General features: G+C 36.5%; 1 protein-coding gene across 2 annotated transcripts in view; it reads left to right on the top strand.

Annotated features, from left to right (window-relative positions):
* Pof1b (POF1B actin binding protein) overlaps positions 1-19,059 on the top strand; it is a 69,478-nt gene that overhangs the window by 10,234 nt on the left and 40,185 nt on the right. For both annotated transcript variants that reach the window (XM_021234650.2, XM_013122728.3), the window contains exons 3-4: positions 3,957-4,031; positions 11,632-11,712. In XM_021234650.2, the coding sequence (XP_021090309.1) occupies positions 3,957-4,031; positions 11,632-11,712 (156 nt within the window). The remainder of the gene's footprint in view (positions 1-3,956; positions 4,032-11,631; positions 11,713-19,059) is intronic.

Genomic DNA, 19,059 nt, shown 5'->3' with positions numbered 1-19,059 from the left:
AAGAGGAGAATAAAGTTTTCCAGCTTCTGATTCCCTCTTTTTGCACTGCACTGTGATACTGAAAAGCACTGTCATTAGAGAACATAACTGAGGAACTTGGGCCCTTTACACTTCAACTGATTTAACTCTGAAAAGACATAGCTATTTTAACAGTTGAAAATGGATACTTTTTGTGAATAGTGAATTCCCTACGGGAAACTAAAGTTCCTAGCTCTAATATAATATATACTAAGATGCAGAAAATTATCTTGACTTATGTGGTGAAATTCTCTCAAAATGTCAACTGATTTCAACCCACTTTGATTTTAAAATTGCCACTGTTATGTCTACTTTATGAAAAGCAAACGAAGAAGAGGAGGAATACCACTACAACTCTGTCAAAGTTAAAAATCATTACCTGAAGCAGCACAGGACAAACAGACCTGGATTTTATACCAGATCTAGCCTGTGTAATTATGAACTTTGATTTCACCAGACTTACGTGTAAAGGAAATTGACAAGGTGATGTTTATCGTTTCTGAGCTACAAGGATAGATGACTCAATAATGCAGTGTATATTTTATAAGAAAAGGTGGAACTGTCTTGAAGTATTAAAGGGATTAAATTTGGAGCCCTGAGGCTACACTTTGCCAATATATCATGCAGTCTAGAGATACCCTTTATTGAATTCATAACAGCTTAAATTATTTAATCAGGGCTGTCTCCTCATGCAATCAGCTTTAGATAGGTGTACTATTTTCAAGAATACACAAGTTGCTTTTGAACTGGGTATGATGATGCACACCTGTAATTCAAGGGTACTGTAAGTTAAGGCAGGGAAACCCGAGGCCAGCCTGAGGTACACACTAAAATGGTGCCACAAGAAAAAAAATAGCCAGGGTATAGGTTAGCAGTAGGGCACTTTTTCTAGCAAGCACAAAGACGTCAGTTAATTCTTCAATAGTCAGAAATGTAAATGTTACTTTTCACAAGAACTAATTTTTAAAGAGGCAAATAAAAATATATTTAGACTTCTAATATAAGATATAATCACATTTTGCCTTATAAGTAGATTCTTCAATTTATAAAACCGAAAATATAATCAAGCAAGTTATAAATACGGTAATATAGACACATTAAATGCATGATTTCTGGAGTCATTGCTACTTTTGTTGAAATTATAGTACCTATCATTGCCTGAATGATTTTCATCTATTAAATTAGGATGTTTTTTATTAACATTACTTGTGAGTATAATAGTATGGAACTGGTACCTTCCTTATGAGGTTGTTTTAAGTTTTGACTTAGAAAACACTATATAAGTTGCATGGAATAGTTAAGTCTTAATATGTGTTACCATCATCACCAGTAATAACATTATCATTATCATCAAAGGAAAACAAGATTGATAAGTTTATAGAATGTCAGAAATGGAACAGAGAATAAGGATTGTCTAAATCACATTTAGATACATGCTTGTGTCATTTCCCATATGAGTAAATTGAAGCTCATGGAAGAGACATGAGTTACCCAATATCACAAACTGTCCAGTGTTATAATGAGCTTCAAACTCAAGGAGCCTGACTCCAAGCCCAGGCACCTTTCTGTTGTACAATGATGACCAGAACACCTCATTTGTGCCTTTAATTACTTAATTATCAGGAATGAAAGGGTGTGGTACAAAAGGCATGTGAACCAAAAATATTACTGCCCATTGATTTTAATTATTTCAATATGAAGACTCTATGTGATGTGTGTGTTTATGTGTGTGTGTGTGATTTATAAAAAATTAAAAACTTAGAAAGTCTACTAAAAAGAAATTATTATTCCTGCAGTGACCTTTAAGTTACAACATGGTCTTCATTGATTGATTCACTAAGTTTTTCACTGCTTATGGAACAGGAAATGACTGTTTGCAAGATCAATAAAGGGAACAATTATAATCTAAGAACATTATATGCATGTGACTGTCATGATGAAACAACTTACTTCGTATAACTAATATGCTAGTAAGATATCTCACTAATCTTTTATTTTAATAAAAGAAAGAAGAATTATGCTCATGTTGAACAACAGCCCCCATCTCATCCCACACACTTGTTTTCTCCATGATCTTTTGATCAAATCCATTAGCACATGGTTGTATTTGGAATCATTTTTCTGAACTAAAGAATATGTCCCTGTTTGCTTTACAGTCTATAACTCTCTGCATTTACCTGAGCAATTTTTAGCTTCTAACAGGAATTGCAGGAACCTATTCAGAGGCGCCCTGAAAACACTGAATCTGTATTATCGAAGTTGACATAAAGGAAAGGGGAGATGAAAATGTAACAAGTTGAAAACAAAATGATAAAAAGTGCCAAAGTGTTGAGAACATTATCCAGTTTGAGCAAATATTTTAAAAACACATATTATACTTGCATTGTAGCTTGGCTTCTGATAAACCTGTCAGTGTTTACCGTGTATGTATACCTGTGATTCTGACTTTAATTATCCCTTTCTTAGAAAAACATTTTTTTCTGTTTGTGGGAAAATATCCTGGAGGCATGTCAATCCATTGTAAATTAAAGGAAGGTGTGTGGAGCTTGAGTAATACTATCAACTGTGCAATCTGGAGATGGGGAAGTAGTAGCTCAGTGGTAAGCACTTGATTAACATGTGAGGTCTTGGGTTTGATCCCCAGTACCTGTAAACATTAATGAGGCAATGTATATTAACTACCTAAGGGAGAAAGATAACAATGATAGCATAGTCAAAAGGGTAATCATTTTGTCTAATCATTATGAATACCACATTCCTTCATTTCTGTGAATGATTTTGAAGCAACACTGCTGACTGCAGAATTAAGCTGGTACCAGAACAGATAAAGTATGATGTAGCACGAAAAATAAAAGACTCAATGACAGATATTGGGGTCCAAACTTCTAGATGAAGATTAGAGAAGCAAAGCAGCTGGTCACTAGCTCTTAATCTACCTCAGACTGAAAGGCAATCTTGGCTCCACCAAACCTCAGACTGCAGCCTCTCCTTAGCATGGCTGGAGAATCCTGAGACTTCAATGTCTTCCTATCCTCAGTGTGGCTGGAGAATGAATGCCTGATATTGACTACTGAATACCCTGCTCCTATATTTTATACCCCTCTAGTGCTGGGATTAAAGGCATATGATCCCAGGTGCTGAGATCATCTTTGTGTGAGCTGTTTCTCTTTAGGACTGGATCAATCTTTTGAAAATCTGGGTGGCATTGGGCTCACAGAGATCCACCTACCTCTTAATCCTGAGTCCTAGGATTTGAGGTGGGTACCACCACCTCCTAGCTTCTAGCTGCTGGAATTAAATGTATGTGCCTGGCTTCTATGGCTTGTGGCTGACTTTACTTTTCTGAATCCTCAGGCAAGCTTTAATAGATCATAAATAATATATCATCACAGTATGATGGAGCTAACTTGAAGTAATCTAAGAGTAACACTCAAGTTTTCAAAGGTAGCTTCATCTATTTGTTTGATAATTCTTTGTTGTTTTGCTCAACAAATTTTTTCATCTTGTTCACAGAGGACATATAAAACCATCGTGGTATATATTTGTAAGATTGTCAAAAAAAGAAAACCTAATAATACAAGATTTCGTTGCTATAAAACTGTTCTAGAAATTATTTTATTATTAGGTTACTTTAGAAGTTGGCCAAGTAATTAAGTAAATGTGTCCTTTTGAAAGAGACATCATCAAAGAAAACTTACATGCAATGCTCTTATTTATGACTAATAAGATTATTATTATTATACTGACTTGTGAAGCAACCTTGTTTCTTATCTAAATTTAAAATGGAAAATAAAAAAATATTAATAAAAAAAGATTATTATAAAAATATAAATGATACTTTATGCTATCAATTGTATGGGCTAATAATCCCAGTAACTGAAGACTTTCAAAGTACAGTGCTCAGAAACACTTTCTAAATGTTTTGTTTTTCTCAACAGGAGCTCCATTCTCCAACTCTGAAAATATCTACTTGTGCACCAAGTACTCTACATATAACACAAAATGCTGAACAGGTAAACAAAGTTGTGTGTTACGTTAGATTTGTTTTTCTTCTTTTATGTAAGTCTTGTTCATATGTGTGGACAATCTTTAGGTCATTATAGAACTATATATTCACAAAATGTTATATCTCACAAAAAGAAGAGGGTAGTCTCATATAGGAATATAAGCTCTGTCCAGGAATAGAATCTATATCAAGTGCCCCATGAATTACATTTTTACTTCCATTATTCTCTTACTGGAACTGTTTCTAGTTTAAATGTAGTTTAATTTTAGTTGAGAATCTTCTAGTGAGTGTGGATATTTTAAGGGTTCTTGGTTCTAGTACAAATAAAATATCTGGATTTTGGATTGACTAAGGAACTGCCTTTGCAAGTAATGCTTTAAAAGTTTCTATTTAGAGGTAGACACTAAGGGCAGGAGATTAACCTCATTATGATTTCAATGACACCCAGACTCTTATTTCCTTTCACCTTTATGACCTAGTTATTGGATTAGGTTTTAAAGTAAGTATTGTGTATCCAAATGATACAATAAAATAGATTTAGCTAACTGATATGTGCAAGAAAGTAGAGTCTAAGTAACTAAAAATTAAATCAAATTAATTTTGTAGTTACATGTGTAAATAAGAAACAAGATGCTATTTTAAGTTTCTGGGAAACACATGGTATTTTGTTACTGTTAAACGCTGACTCCTAGTTTGTTTGAATACTTTGAGGTTTATTAACCACTTCCTTTCCCCTTATTTTTTGTTGAGAGTTTTATATATGTATATACTGTGCATTAAGCAAATCTGTTCCTTATTCTTTCCCCCTAAAATTCCTATTCTTTCCTCACAACAACCTCACCCTTTTCTCCAAACTTCATGTGATTTTACCTCTGGGTGCTTCCCGTATGGGCACAGCTGTTGGATTCTCTGCTAGAGCATGAATGGCTCTTCAGGGGAAATTCTAGGCAAACTCTCACCCCCCATACCCTAGCAGCCATCAGTTCCCAGAAGCTCCTTAAATAGGGGTGGGACTTCATGATCTCCTCCCCCAACTAGGTTAGTATTTTGGCTAGTATGGTCTTGTACAGATCTTTTTGTTGTTGTTGTTCTCAGATTTTTCAATTTAAATTAGAAACAAGCTTGTTTTACATGTCAATTCCAGTTCCCTCTCTCTCCCCTCCTCCCCTGTCTCCGACTGACCCCCTTATACCATCTACTTTCTGCTCCCCAGGGAGGGTGAGGCCTTCGATGGGGTTCTTCAAAGTCTGTCATATCATTTGGAGCAGGGCCGAGGCCCTCTCCCATGTGTCTAGTCTGAGAAAGTATCCCTCTATGTGAGATGGGCTCCCGAAGTCCATTCGTATACTAGAAATAAATACTGACCCACTGACAGAGGCCTCATAGATTGCCCAGCACTTCTAACTGACACCCACTATCTGGGGGTCTGGTTCGGTCTTATGCTGGTTTCCCAGCTATCAGTCTGGGGTCCATGAGTTCCCCTTGTTCAGGTCAGCTGTTTCTGTGGGTTTCACCTGCCTGGTCTTGACCCCTTTGCTCATCACTCCACCCTCCCTGCAACTGGATTCCAGGAGTACAGTTCAGTGTTTAGCTGTGGGTGTCTGCCTCTGCTTCCATCAGCCACTGGACGAAGACTCTAGGATGACATATAAGGTAGTCATCAACCTCATTATCAGGGAAGGGCATTTAAGGTAGCCTCTTCACTATTACTTAGATTGCTAGTTGGTGTTATCCTTGTAGATCTCTGGACATTTCCCTAGTGCCAGATTTCTCTTTAAACCTATAATGGCTCCCTCTATTATGGTATCTCTTTTCTTGCTCTCCTCTATTCCTCCCCAGACTCAATCTTCCTGCTCCTTCATGTCCTCCTCTCCCCTTCTTCTTTGTACAAATCTTATACATGGAGTCCAAGCCACTGTGAATTCATGTGTGCAATAGGTTGTCATGCCCAGTAAATAAGGTTTTGCTGGAAATGTCCATTATTTCTGCCTCTTACAATCTTCCCACATTCCCACCCCTTCTTTGATAATCCCTCAGCATTGTTTTATTGAATTGTATATGTATTTGATAACTTCACTATTATTTTTGTTGCTTTTTTTAGGAGTATCTGGTTTTCATGAATTTATTGAAATGAACTTCACTATTAACTTAAAGATCTTTTTCTCATTGATATGTAACAAGCCTCTTATGCTAATAATACTGACTTTTTTCTTTAAAAGTTTCCCATTGTCCTTATTCTAGTGTTTTCTCTTTTTTCTTCCTTCCTTCCTTCTTTTTGGCTTAATTCCTGAGACAAGTCTAGGTGTGTATATCAGGCTAATCTGGAAAGCCAGATCTTCTTGCTTCAGCCTCCTAAGTACTATAATTACAATCCTGCAGCACCACATACAGGTTTTCTGTCTTTTTCAATGTAATCTATGACTCTCCACTTCCAACTGAATGAATATTTAAGGGTGTATGCTACCATACCTAGATAAAGGCAAATGTTTAATTGACATCAAGCAGAATTTTGTTCTAATCCATTGGGGATGCATCCAACAAAATAAAATACTTTAAAAATTCCTCACCAACCAAGTATAGTTTTAAAAGTATAGAGAGGCATCTAGTCACCAAGCTGCTGCTATTGCTTCTGGAGTTTCCATTGTTCATACTTGCACAGCAAATTTCTTTGTGGTCTCCAATGTGTTTCATGTGGCCACATCTGCTGGCTTTAGCCGGAGAAAAACCTTCACTTGGCAAGTGACTCCATATGAGAAATGGCTTTCACTCTCCCCAAAGAATTACCAGAGGACTGTTTGACCTTTGAGAAGGCACCATCAACCCTTTTTCAGAAAGCAAATCAGACAAGAGACTGGACAACAACTCTTGATTACAAAATGTTAGGTCCAGATCTTTTTTCTTTGATCTTAGGAAGTTTCTAGATTTTCTCAAAGCTCATATCAATGGGCAGAGTACAAATACCCAAGTCTTTGCAGGGGTTGCTCGAAGTCCTTACTCTAAAGCCTTTAAATATTCATAAATGAAGCCTAAACTAGTAGTGCAAACACTACCACCAGTAGGCTGTCTCTGTGAATGGAAAAGAAAGTCTGGTTAAATGTGACTCAGTAGGCAGTATTGGTTGAAACTTCCAGAGTCTGACACTGGGCAGTTTATTTTAGGCATGTATAGACACAGCACAATTTGAAAAAATATTTTCTCATGATAATTAACTGAATCCCATGTGTACAGCAAAATTTAAACCGGATTACATTGAAACACTTCGGGAAAAAAACCGGTGACATCTTCTATAAGCATAGGTTGCATATATTAACTAAGCAAGAAGTTTCAAGGTAAACAATGCTCATGATAAGGGTGTCTGGGAGGATAGCACCATAGATTGACTCAGATAAACATAAGTCTGGGGGAGCCACTGTGGTCTGGCCATACAGATAGTGCAGAAGTCACCAGGCTTAATTAACCACATCTGTTTTCAGCCTTCTGGGAAAAATCAAAACAAAACAGAACAAAAAAGCAAGTTATATATCTCTCCTTTTGAAAAGACAGCTCCATGTGTTTAACATTCCTAGTTCCCCTAATGCTTATCTGTGAGCACAAGGACTGACATGATTCTTACATCTTGCAACCCTGATGGCAGAAGCCTTTGTCCTTGGTGAGGGAAAACAGTGGGGCCCAGGAATATAAATAGGAATAAAAATTATTTACATACCATATATTAGTTACTTTCCTGTTACTATGAAAAAAACCACTATAACCAAAAGTGATTAGGGAAGTGTCTGAATTAGGGTTACTATTTCTGTCATAAAGCACCATTACCAAAATTAATTTGGAGAGAAAAACGTTTATTTGTTTATGCTTTCAAATTGCTGCTCATCATTGGAGGAAGTCAGGACAAGAACTCAAACAGGACAACTGGAAGTAAGAGTTGATACAGAAGCCATTAGTAGTGCTGCTTACTGGCTTGTTCTCTTGACTTGCTCAGCCTGCTTTCTTACAGAACCCAGGAACACTGACCCAAGATTGGACCCACCCACAATGGGCTGCTCCCAATCAATCACTAATTACAAAATGTTCTACAGGCTTGCTTACAGCCTGCTCCGTTGAAGGCAATTTCTCAACTGAGGCCTCTTCTCTAATGACTCTAATTTATACCAAGTTAACATAAAACCAGTCTGCACAATTGGCCCGTTGCCAACTTGGCACACAACTAACTCATTGTTAAGCCACAACCTTTCCTTTCTTGTCCATTCCCAAGATCACAGAGAATATACTAGAAGTAGAGTGAATCTATAAATCCACAAAGCCCATCCCCAGTGAAGAACTTCCTCTAGCAATTCTTCCCCCTAACAATTCCATAACCTACTAAAAAATACCACAAACTGGGCACCAGTGTTCAGCTACCTGAATCTATAGGGGGAATTTATCCTTCAAACCACCACTCGCCCAAGAAGTATTCAGAATCAGACCAACAGACTTTTGAAAGTAAAGAACAACTAGAATATGATCCCAGAGATGGCAAGCAACTGCAAGTTTCTGGTCTGTCTGTAATATCACCTACTGTAATGGCAACACAAAACACACCAAATCTGGTGGCAATGCAGTCATTGCAATGAAATCTAGAATTATGATAATGCAACTTGCCCATAAATTGGAGGCATTTGAAAGGAGCTGGAACCCAAGTGTGTTAGATTCAGGAAGCTACTAACCTTTTGGAAAATGACACGGCTGTAGATGATGGATGTGCTTGAAAACAGCTAAGTTTTTAAAGAAGTAAACAAGTAATTCTTTAAGTTCTTAAAGAGGTAATACAGTAATCAACGAGCTCCCAGATGCCCCTGTTCCTTTCCATGAAATCAACCTGCAGCATGAATTTATTAGTGTCTTTGACCATGTAAAACCTGAAGACTTCCTCAGAAATAAGCTATGGGGAGGGAGGGGAAAAACAATGGAGGTCCTCAGGTCCATGACTCAAGATTACATTTGCTTCATGTTCATAGAGAGCATCAGAGTGGTTGCTTAGTGCAGTTTCTGTGGTGACAAATCATCACCAGCAGCAAGTAGGAGGAAATTCCCAACCTCCATTGAACTGTTCTACATAGTTTTGATGTGGGTTATCTGAAAAGTAAACTGAAGCATGTACAAGCAGGTCCAGCTTCTAACAATAGACAGAAATATGTAGACACTTCTTTAGGCGATGAGTACATCAAACAGTTCCAAGAGGTCAGCAAATAATAAAAAGACTGAGAGAAGGGGAGATACTCTTTGATTTGTAGATACAAACACGTTGTGCTATTCTGCTGATTGGCCTAGCTTATTTTTACGTGTGTATTTGCTTATACTGCACAAGTATTTTTTATTGATTACATTAGGGGTTTGTACCAAGCCATAGGGTTTGTCATATGGCACTATCCTTGTCATGTAATGTGACTGTCATATCTTTGGAAATACTCCAGTCAGCCAGATGGGCAGGTGAACTGGTACAACAGAAGAAGAACAACAAAGAAAAGAAAACAAAACAAACAAAAACCATAGTGAATTTTATTTACACTCAAATCCCTTTTCTTCTAGAGAAAAGAAATTGAAGTCAAAAAGATTATGAGTAATTTTTATATACAAGCTATTTAATATGAATTTAATTTAGACCTAGCCTTTTATCTAAACATTCCATTGCAGCACAATTCATTCTGTGAAAGTCTAGAAAGAAAAGGGGATTAGTAAAATGTAGGAAGGGGGAATTTTCAATGAAGTAAATAAATTCCCCAGTGGAGACACTCCTTTCAAAACAATTGTTATTTAGATTCAATGCACTTTGCCAGATTTTCAATTTTCCAAATTCTCTCACCTCAGACTAGGTAGGAGGTAAGGAGGTAAATGAGAATGTTTAGGGCAATTCTGAGACCCTTATTTTAAACAGGCTTTAAAATAAAACAGAAAACATAATGCCATGATTCTAGTCATTAACCATGAATAGTATAATTTCTGTTTGTGTCTTAGATGGCTCAGAATACTGCAGGAAAGTTAGACAAAGAAACAAGGAGCAGCGTTGTTCCAAAGTGGGAAGAGAAGCACAGTAAGAGAGAAAACAGTGTACTTTAGTTAATGTATTTTAGCACCACTTATGCATTTTTACTCTACTTCAATGTATCTCCAGTGCGTAAATATAACAGTGAGGTAGGGACTGGAATCTTAGAAATAATAATGTAAAGTGTTTATTGAGTCATTGGGTCTTGTGAATTAATCAATCTTAAGATGTAGGGTAGAATGTAAGGGTAAATACAATTAGTTCTTACAGATTTTTTTTACTTGCCAAACTCTAGAAGAAACGAATATGTAATGAAACCACAATAAAATGTGGAAATGTATGATAAAAGAGAAATTAGTATAATGCAAGTACTTACAACAGCATTGAATAAAAGCTGCTTTGCAAAAGTATTTCCAACATTCAAGTTAAATAAATTATAAAATCACATATCATTGTTGATGAAAATTACTGTACGATGCTCACTATGAAAATTGTTCCTTACATCACTTTAGGAAGTTACTAGCTCCATTTACTCATTTGTTTCGATGTCATGAATATTTTCAGGGTCCTATTATTCTTGTAAACTAAAGTAAAAGCTGCCACTAACTTGCTATACAAGAATGCTATAGACATTATCCAATCATTCTGAAGGTTAGACGTACAAAAACAAAAGGGGCTCACTGATTGATACCAAGTCACCAGGATTCCTTTCTTGAGGCTGTAGGGGAAAACCTGCTCCCTTGAATATTGGAAGATGCAAGAGGCTTCTCAGTGTCCTGCTTCTAATTGAGCAATGGATGCTACTGCTCTTCTCTTGACACCATTTCTGCCTTCTGACATTCTGCCATTCTTTCACTATCTAAGGAGCTCCTGACTGCATTGAGCTTACAGGGATTATATATGATAAACTCCATGTTTTTAAGTCACCATGTAAACAATCTGAATTCCATTAAACATTTTGATTCCATTTTGTCATGTATTAGAACAGCCTCTGCTAGGGGGATTTGTATGTAGACTCCTTCGAGGAGCGCATTGTTTATTTTATCCATGCCCAATTAGAGAGCAATGTTCCTCCCTCCATTTCAGAGTGACTGTGGACATTTTACCTCTTCTGTTTAGCTGATATATACTGGTTGTCTGTGCTGACAACTGTTTCCAGCTACAGCTTGATAAACATGATTGGAGTTTCCCTCAAGAGATTAAAGAAGCAGAGATAAACGGTGTTTCTTTTATTTCTTCAGTGCTGAATTTAGTGCACACAAAATTCAATTTCCCCATTGAAAAATCAGAACTCATGTTTTAAAACTAACTCAGGAATTAACTGTGATACTGTTTTACGGTGTGCCCATTTTAAAAAAGAATTTCTAATTTAGTCATTGTATATATGCCGATATTCTACCTTGTAATTTCACCTTTCTTCTTGTTTTTATTTTTAACAAAGTAGAGATTGTTTGCTTAAAATAATAAAGTAAGCATAGTATCACTAAAAATAAAAAACAAAAAGAAAATTGTTCCTTATTATTGATGGCTTCAAGTTACCAAATAATGATAATCTTATGTTGTTATATGGTTTAATTTTTCCTGACAGGAACTCCATTCTCCAACAATGAAAGTTACTACATATCCACAAACTACCATTAGGAGATACATAGTACAAAACCCTGAACAGGTAAGGTGTCATGTGATCGATTTTTGCTTTTTGCAGTGGATGAGTCAGTTACCAGGTCCTTAAATGCAGAATTCTGGCCTATCTTCCAATTAGAAAGTGGACTTCTAATCATTAATATAAAACTCTATTTTTAATTTGTTGCAGCCATGCACCGATACATTCTGATATAGGGAAGCAAAACTCCAAGTAGCTTGGCTATTATAATACTTTCCTTTCTATAGCCCCACCCTTGTGCTGCAAGGGACTTTTGTGCACTTTGAACCTGAGAGAAAAGGGACAAAGGTCTTTACAGGCTCCCCATAAAATCTACCAACCGTAACACCAGGTTTAATGTATTTGGATTTGCTTTTCAGATGTGGACTAGCAAGAAGAAAATTAAAATTCAATAGCTCAAATATGTTTTCATGTGCTTGTAGCTTATGATGTATGAATTATGAACTTAGTAATAAGCTATTTATAAATTTACATTATTATATTTCTAAGTAAGATATATAACCTTATGTTTTACAAAGTACATATTATTATCTGTCTAATTTGAGGAGAAAATTAAGAAAACATTTTTCTATAACTATAAACTTTCCTCAATGCACACACATATGCATGCACACAAACAGCTAGAGTGGCGACAGAACATTTTGGCATTTTAAGGCATCAGTCTCCCAATAGGAAACACTGTGGTATGGATAGAGATATGGCATTCTTCCCTTTACGTTTCATTTCTCAATTATAATGGGAAACAATCTTTCCCTCTGCTGAAAGATAAATGATTTATGGCATCTGTAGAAATAAAGGGGTTAATGTAGAGTTTCATGTTTACTACTAATCTAGGTGGTTAGAGGACATACTTCTACTACTATCTATTCCACCTCCTCTTAATAATTTACTTACTAAAACTATGTTCTTGTGTCTCCTTAGTTAAGGAAGCTGCTAGTTGTGCATGCATATCTGTGTGAATTTGTGTACACAAAGGATCTGAGTAAGGTGATGATTGTTTTGGATATTTGCTTGAGTTTTCATAAATTTGGGTAAACATAGAAAGAGGATGTGATTATAGTTAAAGCAGTTGCCTGCTCCTTCTTTTGCATAATCAAATATTTAAGCAACAAGTCTGAAAACAGGAGCGAGGTGGCTGGACAGAACTATAGGGGGAGAGCATATTTCCTACCTTTGTCCCTCTTCTGCTTCCCTCCTTAATCCCACGATAGGGAGTTGAATGCATACTAGCTGAATACAGTCTATAATATTGACTTCTTACAAAGACAGAATTTCTGGTATGCTCTGTACTTACGTACTTCTCATCTGCTTTTTTTACCCACATGGTCAGTATCCTTATGTAGCATGAATCCTCTTTGGTCTTAACAATAAATCTGCGCCAGCTATCAGGGGGTGGAAGCTTAAGGATCAGAGAAGCAGAGCCACCAGTCAACAGCACTCTTACCTCTGCCAGTGCTCAGACAAAAGGGAGGATCCTGTCCTCAGATTACTTCCTCAGACTGACTGCAACTCAGACTGCTTCAGACTGCTCTAGACTGACTGTTGCTCAGACTGTTTCTTCCACCTTATATTCCTCTCTCCACCCAGCCATGTCACTCCTGTCTTTACTTCCCTAGTTTTGTGTCTAACGACATGTGATCCCAAGTGCTAGGACCACCTTTGTGTGAGCTGTTCTCTTTTAGACTGGATCAATTTCGTGTAGCCTAGGGTGGCCTTGAACTAAAAGAGATCTGTCTGCCTCTATCTCCTAATTACTGGGATTAAAGGTGTGTGCCACCACTGCCTGGCATCTATGGCTAACTAGTGTGGCTTCTGGGATTAAAGATGTGTGCCACCACTGCCTGGCATCTATGACTAACTAATCTGGCTAGCTCTGCACTCTGATCCTCCGCCAAGCTTTATTTGTTAGATCATAAACAAAATATCACCACATCTCATACTTACATAGGTATATATCCCTGTTTCTGGTAATGTGATGTATATGTATCTTTATAAGTAAGGACATGTTAAGAACACTAGGCTTACTTTTCTAAGAACTCATTATCTCAGACCGCGTTGAAACACGTTTTCTCAGGAAAATCTAACGTAAGAATGAAGAAAAATGGTCAAGGCACATGCTTTGTAAACAAAAATAGCCTGTTTTGCAAAATAGCTTTACCATTGTGTTCATATGTGTGTTTTGTAAGTGTATTTCTTTTGTATTTTTGCACTTTTAAATCCTTCCAGGAGATTTAGTTTAATTGCAACGTTTACAATAAGTTGAGGTTCTTAAATGTTAACCTCATCCTCTTACATTTTCACCTTTTAGCCTTTCTAAGCTTTATTTCTTCTTTTGGAATTAAACTGACCCCAAGACACTTATCTAGTTATGATTCCTTCTATCTCTATTCAGTCTTTTTATTTGTGGCTGCTTCTGATTTTCCTTAATCTCAATTTGTCATTGTAGTCATAGGATTTATATGTGCTGATTTGCTTTTTATCTAAAATTGGTGAAAACACATTTTTTCATTAGCAGATGATATTTATCAGTTTTGTTAAGTTTCTCATTGTGATGCTCCTAATATTTAAAAGGTACCCTACATTAGTGGTTCTCAACCATCCTAATGCTATGACCTTTAATACAGTTCTGTACTGGTGTGTGGGTGTATCTTCATGTGGGCAGACCCATCCGGACACTATGGAGGTGCATTCTCAGTTCCTAAGACCATCAGAAATATATGACCCTGTAGAGGTTGAAACAAATGGGTTGAGTCTATTGCTCTATAGCCTTCAAATAGGAATAAGGAAATAAGGCATTTTTCCTAAACCAAAGGTGCTTACATTTTCTTTTAGGGTAGGAAATAAGGCATGTCCATGAATAGCTGTGTAAAATACATTGGAAAATATGTGGTGGGGTGAGTGATAGATACCAGCAGAGTAATGCAAATAGTCTTAGTTATTTTTCTGTTTACATGACACAATAGCGTGACTAGGCAACTTATAAAAACATGTATCTCATTTGAGGCTTGTTTACAGTGTTAGAGGGTTAGAGTCCATGACCATCATGGTAGGGAGCATGGCAACAGGCAGGTAGGCATGGTGTTAGAGCAATTGCTGAGAGTTTAAAATTGGGCGGGGTCTTGCCCTGAGGATATCACTATCTTTACTATATTTCTCCTTATCTTTCATCACAAACTAAGGCTCCAACATTATGTATCCTACCTAGTGTTCTTTTTCTCCTCCATTTGTACAATTTGTATTTCTTTTTGCCCTACTTGTTCTTTTTCATTTTAGATTTGCATAAGAGTGATCACTCATAACCACATGGCACAGTCAGTGCTTGGATATATTGAAATCTTCTCTACCAGAAAAAACTAGTCAGAAACTCTTCAGTTTTCCCCCAGGCACATTTTTAGCACAAGGGGAAAAACAGCTACATTCTTTGCTAAAATATTCCAAGACCAGTTGTAAACCTAGTCACTAATATTTTTCACCTCTGAAACCAGTTGATTTTGGACACCATAGTCCACATTACTCTAAGTCCTGTTTTCTTTCAATATTCTACTAAGATGGATCATAAAACCCCACTTACAGCATTCAACCTCTTTCTAGTCCAAAGTCCCAAAGTTTTCTACTTTCCTCCAAAAACATACAAAAAATGAAGTATGATGGTTAGATATGCTACAGCAATAACCCACCCACTGGTACCAACTCCTGTTTTAGTTACTTTTCTATTTCCATGATGAAATGCTATGACCAAGGCAATATTAAAAGAAAGAGTTTAATTTGGTGGCTTATGGTTCTAAAAGGTGAGTCCATAGCCATAGTGACAGAAAGTATGACAGCAGGCAGACAGGTATAGCAGGTATAGCAAGGAGCGGAAGCTGAGAACTTACAACTCGTCCACAAGCACTAGGCAGAGAGAGAGAGAAAGAGAGAGACAGAGAGAGAGAGAGACAGAGAGAGAGACAGAGAGACAGACTGAGAGAGAGAGACAGAGACAGAGACAGAGACAGAGAGAGTCACACAGACAGACTGAAAGAGAGACTAACTGGGAATGATGGGAATGGTGTGGGCTTCTGAAACCTCAAAGCCCATCCCTAGTGACACTTCCTCCAACAAGTTCACATGTTGAGTCCTTCTCAAAGAGGTCTACTAACTGGGGACCAAGCATCAAAACTAACGCACCCATGGAAGCTATGATCATTCAAATCATTACACTGCAGTTTGGCTTTAGATAACACATTTGCTATTTGTGGAAAATCAAGGAAAGATTTGTTTTGACATATAATGTAATGATACAATTCACATGATGTTAGAATCATTACACTAATAAGGAAACAAATTTAAATAAGTGGGCTCTGTTCAGGTTTTCACAAATTCTCCTCTCTTCTGACTGCTAATCTGGTCTCGGGAGACTGACAGAAGAAAGGTTAAATGTGGGCCTCAAAGCCTGATAGGGTTATGGTGGCCCAACAGAAAAGATTATGAAGAGATGGGGAAAAGTTGGTTTATTAAAGGGGAATACCATGAGATCTGCTTGATCCAGTGGGATCTGAGGTGTATGATGGAGACAGTACCTAGCGAATATATATTAATGACAGAGCTAAGGGTCATATTTGAGATATAAGTAGGAGGATTGATATCTAAAGTTTATTGTCAAAGGTAAAGGCATACGTGTGATTGCTGTGAGGTAATGAAGAGGGTTAAGGTCACAACCTTGAGAAGTAGCTATTTCAAGGGAATAGAAATAAGAACCCATTGTCAGAAAATGTCTTCTCAGACAAGGTTGTTAAAACAGTAACTGAAGCAAATAGAGAAAAGCATGGCCTAACCACATCAAATCATCATAAAGCTAAGGACAATAGACAGGATAATGAGCTTTGACAGTTAAGAAAGTGACAGCGGTATTTAAAACAACAATTTCAATATATTTGTGGAAGCAAAATCCAGATGCAGGAAATTAGTTCATGGACTTCTCAAACGGAAGTGGAAGAAGTTATGTGGGGCATGCCTTTCTGAAAATGATATTGGTCAAATACAAGAGAAAAGGTATCACTAGAGGAGAAGCTGCATCTTGGAGACCCTGGAAGATTTATAGCAGAGTCAATCAGTAACGGGTAAGGATAATGATGCAACAGAGCAAGGAGACAAATGAGATAAGATTCTGAAAGAGAAAAGAGGGGATAAAATTTCAGGTACATATAGAGATGCAACTTTAAGAAAACAGAAGTATTAACTCCTCTTTTATGAGCTAGAAGGAGCAGAACATAGAGAGTAGTTTTTTTTTTTTGCAGTGTGGAGAAACATGGTGAGATCATATTAACTAAGTTAATTTGATTTTCTCCAGAAGAAAAGGGGTGAGGGAGCATGAGGACAGGTTTGTGGAAAATAAAAGGCTTGGTTATAGAATTTGATTAATCCAAGTGTGATCATAAAACTTGGAGGCTGGAGGCAATACTTGAAATTGAATGACTTGAACTTCTAATGAACAAAATTTTATTTTGCTTTTAAAAAATGTTTCTTCATTATAGCTTTGTGGCCTGGGAACAGTGTAATAGATGTTGGGAATTACACACTTTGCTAAATGTGAGAACTACCGCCAGAGGTTTTGAAAGTAACAATTAAACTTATAACATCAACCATGTTGAAAACACCTGCTAATTTTTTAGGGTGTATTTGGCACGAAATCAAATGTAGATACTGAAAAAAAGAAGATACCAAAGCAGTAAAACTGTTGAGCTCCTCAACAGTTAAGATCTCTAAAAGGCCTGATTAAAGGTTTTAGCTGATTTGTTTATCTACAGTAATTATTCATAAGAATATTTTATTTTTACTTTCTTATAGATTTGAGAAAGCAATAATCTAAATTTGGATGAGTTTTTTAAAAAATTGTCATTTAACAGGAAAACCAAAATATAATCTAAAGAGAATTAGGAGTTCATAAATCTTAGCTTGTTTCTTCTTGAAAAACACTAATAATAGACAAAGATTTAAAATGACCTACATTTCATAGAGAAGAAAATCTCATATTTGTTTTCCTCTTTTAGAAAATTCTAACTCATCAAGAGTTACTTTCTCATTCAATCATTGGTTTATCTACTATTGAATATCCAGAGTCAATACTTTCTTTACCTTTAAAACTATCTGTTTTGTACAATTTAAATTATTGTCCTAGAAATACTATGACAAAATTCTCAAAGACATTTTAATAAAGTAAAATATTGTGATACAACATACTAAAAGTCAATGTGCAAAAATGGAAATACATTATTTCACTTGTTTTTTGTGATAAGCTCTCTGAACTCAGGTTAACACCTTCCTTACCTAAGTATCCACTGCATATAGATGATAAAGAAAGAACTCTTAACTCCTGTTTCATGACATCATATCTTTCTTTTCCGTTAAGTCTGCTTCTCCCGATTTTTTAAGTCACAATCAATGGGTTCACAGCAACTAAAATCCAATCTGCTTTGTGATTCTCACCTATTGATGTCTCCGGAGCATTTTTGTGTTCAATATATTATGAACTTGCTGAACAAATCTCCCTCTGATTTCAATGATGTTTTTCTGCCTTGATTCTAAAACTTTCTAAGGCTTTCCTAGTTCTGGTTTGTTTCTTGGGGTCTTATTTTTTGAGTAATTGCGTGATCATAACTATCACTTCTAATCTGTTCATGGAGAAAGCTGGATCTGCAGACTTGAGCTGCAGAATTTCTTCCCTTCTTAAAAATCAGTCTTTTAGGCCAGTTAGTCTAAGAGCTGAGCTTAATTATAGTGTTTTCCAATCTACAATCTCTGCTGTATACTAGCAATTTTATCTACTATACATTGGCTAAAAAACAAATGAATACAGCTTTGTTTTGTGACAAATCAATGAATTAAACAACCTCATGACTCAAAATCAGAAGGGAGAAACTGGGTGTGGTGGCACTCGCCTTGAATTCCCTGGCACTTGGAGTCAAAAGTAGAGACATGAGTTCAAGGCCAGAAAGATATGCATAGATTGTTTCAGGGCAGCCAGGGCTGCCCTTTTTCAACAAAGTAGGGAAAAATAATGCAATGCACATTCCATTGATTTTGGACTCCTTGTCTGATTCTTTATTCGTGGTCTTTCCATCTAAGACATACCACGGGATTTCTCTGACTGACATCTTCTAAGCACTTGGCTAACATTACAGAAATTTGGTTGATTATACAGAGATACAGTGACTCTTAAAGCTTCTGCTCTCAGCTCTCAAAACATATGTTGTACTGAGAAGCTCAGCCTTAGTTATCATTACAAATAGGAGTTGTACACTTCAATGACATGCAAATTGAGTCCTAGGAAAATACTTTAATGAAGTTCTACCTGCTTTATGGTTTAGTAGGATA

The sequence above is a fragment of the Mesocricetus auratus genome, unplaced genomic scaffold, assembly GCF_017639785.1.
Source record: "Mesocricetus auratus isolate SY011 unplaced genomic scaffold, BCM_Maur_2.0 Super-Scaffold_100003, whole genome shotgun sequence".
Classification (NCBI taxonomy): domain Eukaryota; kingdom Metazoa; phylum Chordata; class Mammalia; order Rodentia; family Cricetidae; genus Mesocricetus; species Mesocricetus auratus.
Note: the sequence above shows the minus strand (reverse complement) of the source record. Positions and strands in the feature narration are given on the sequence as shown.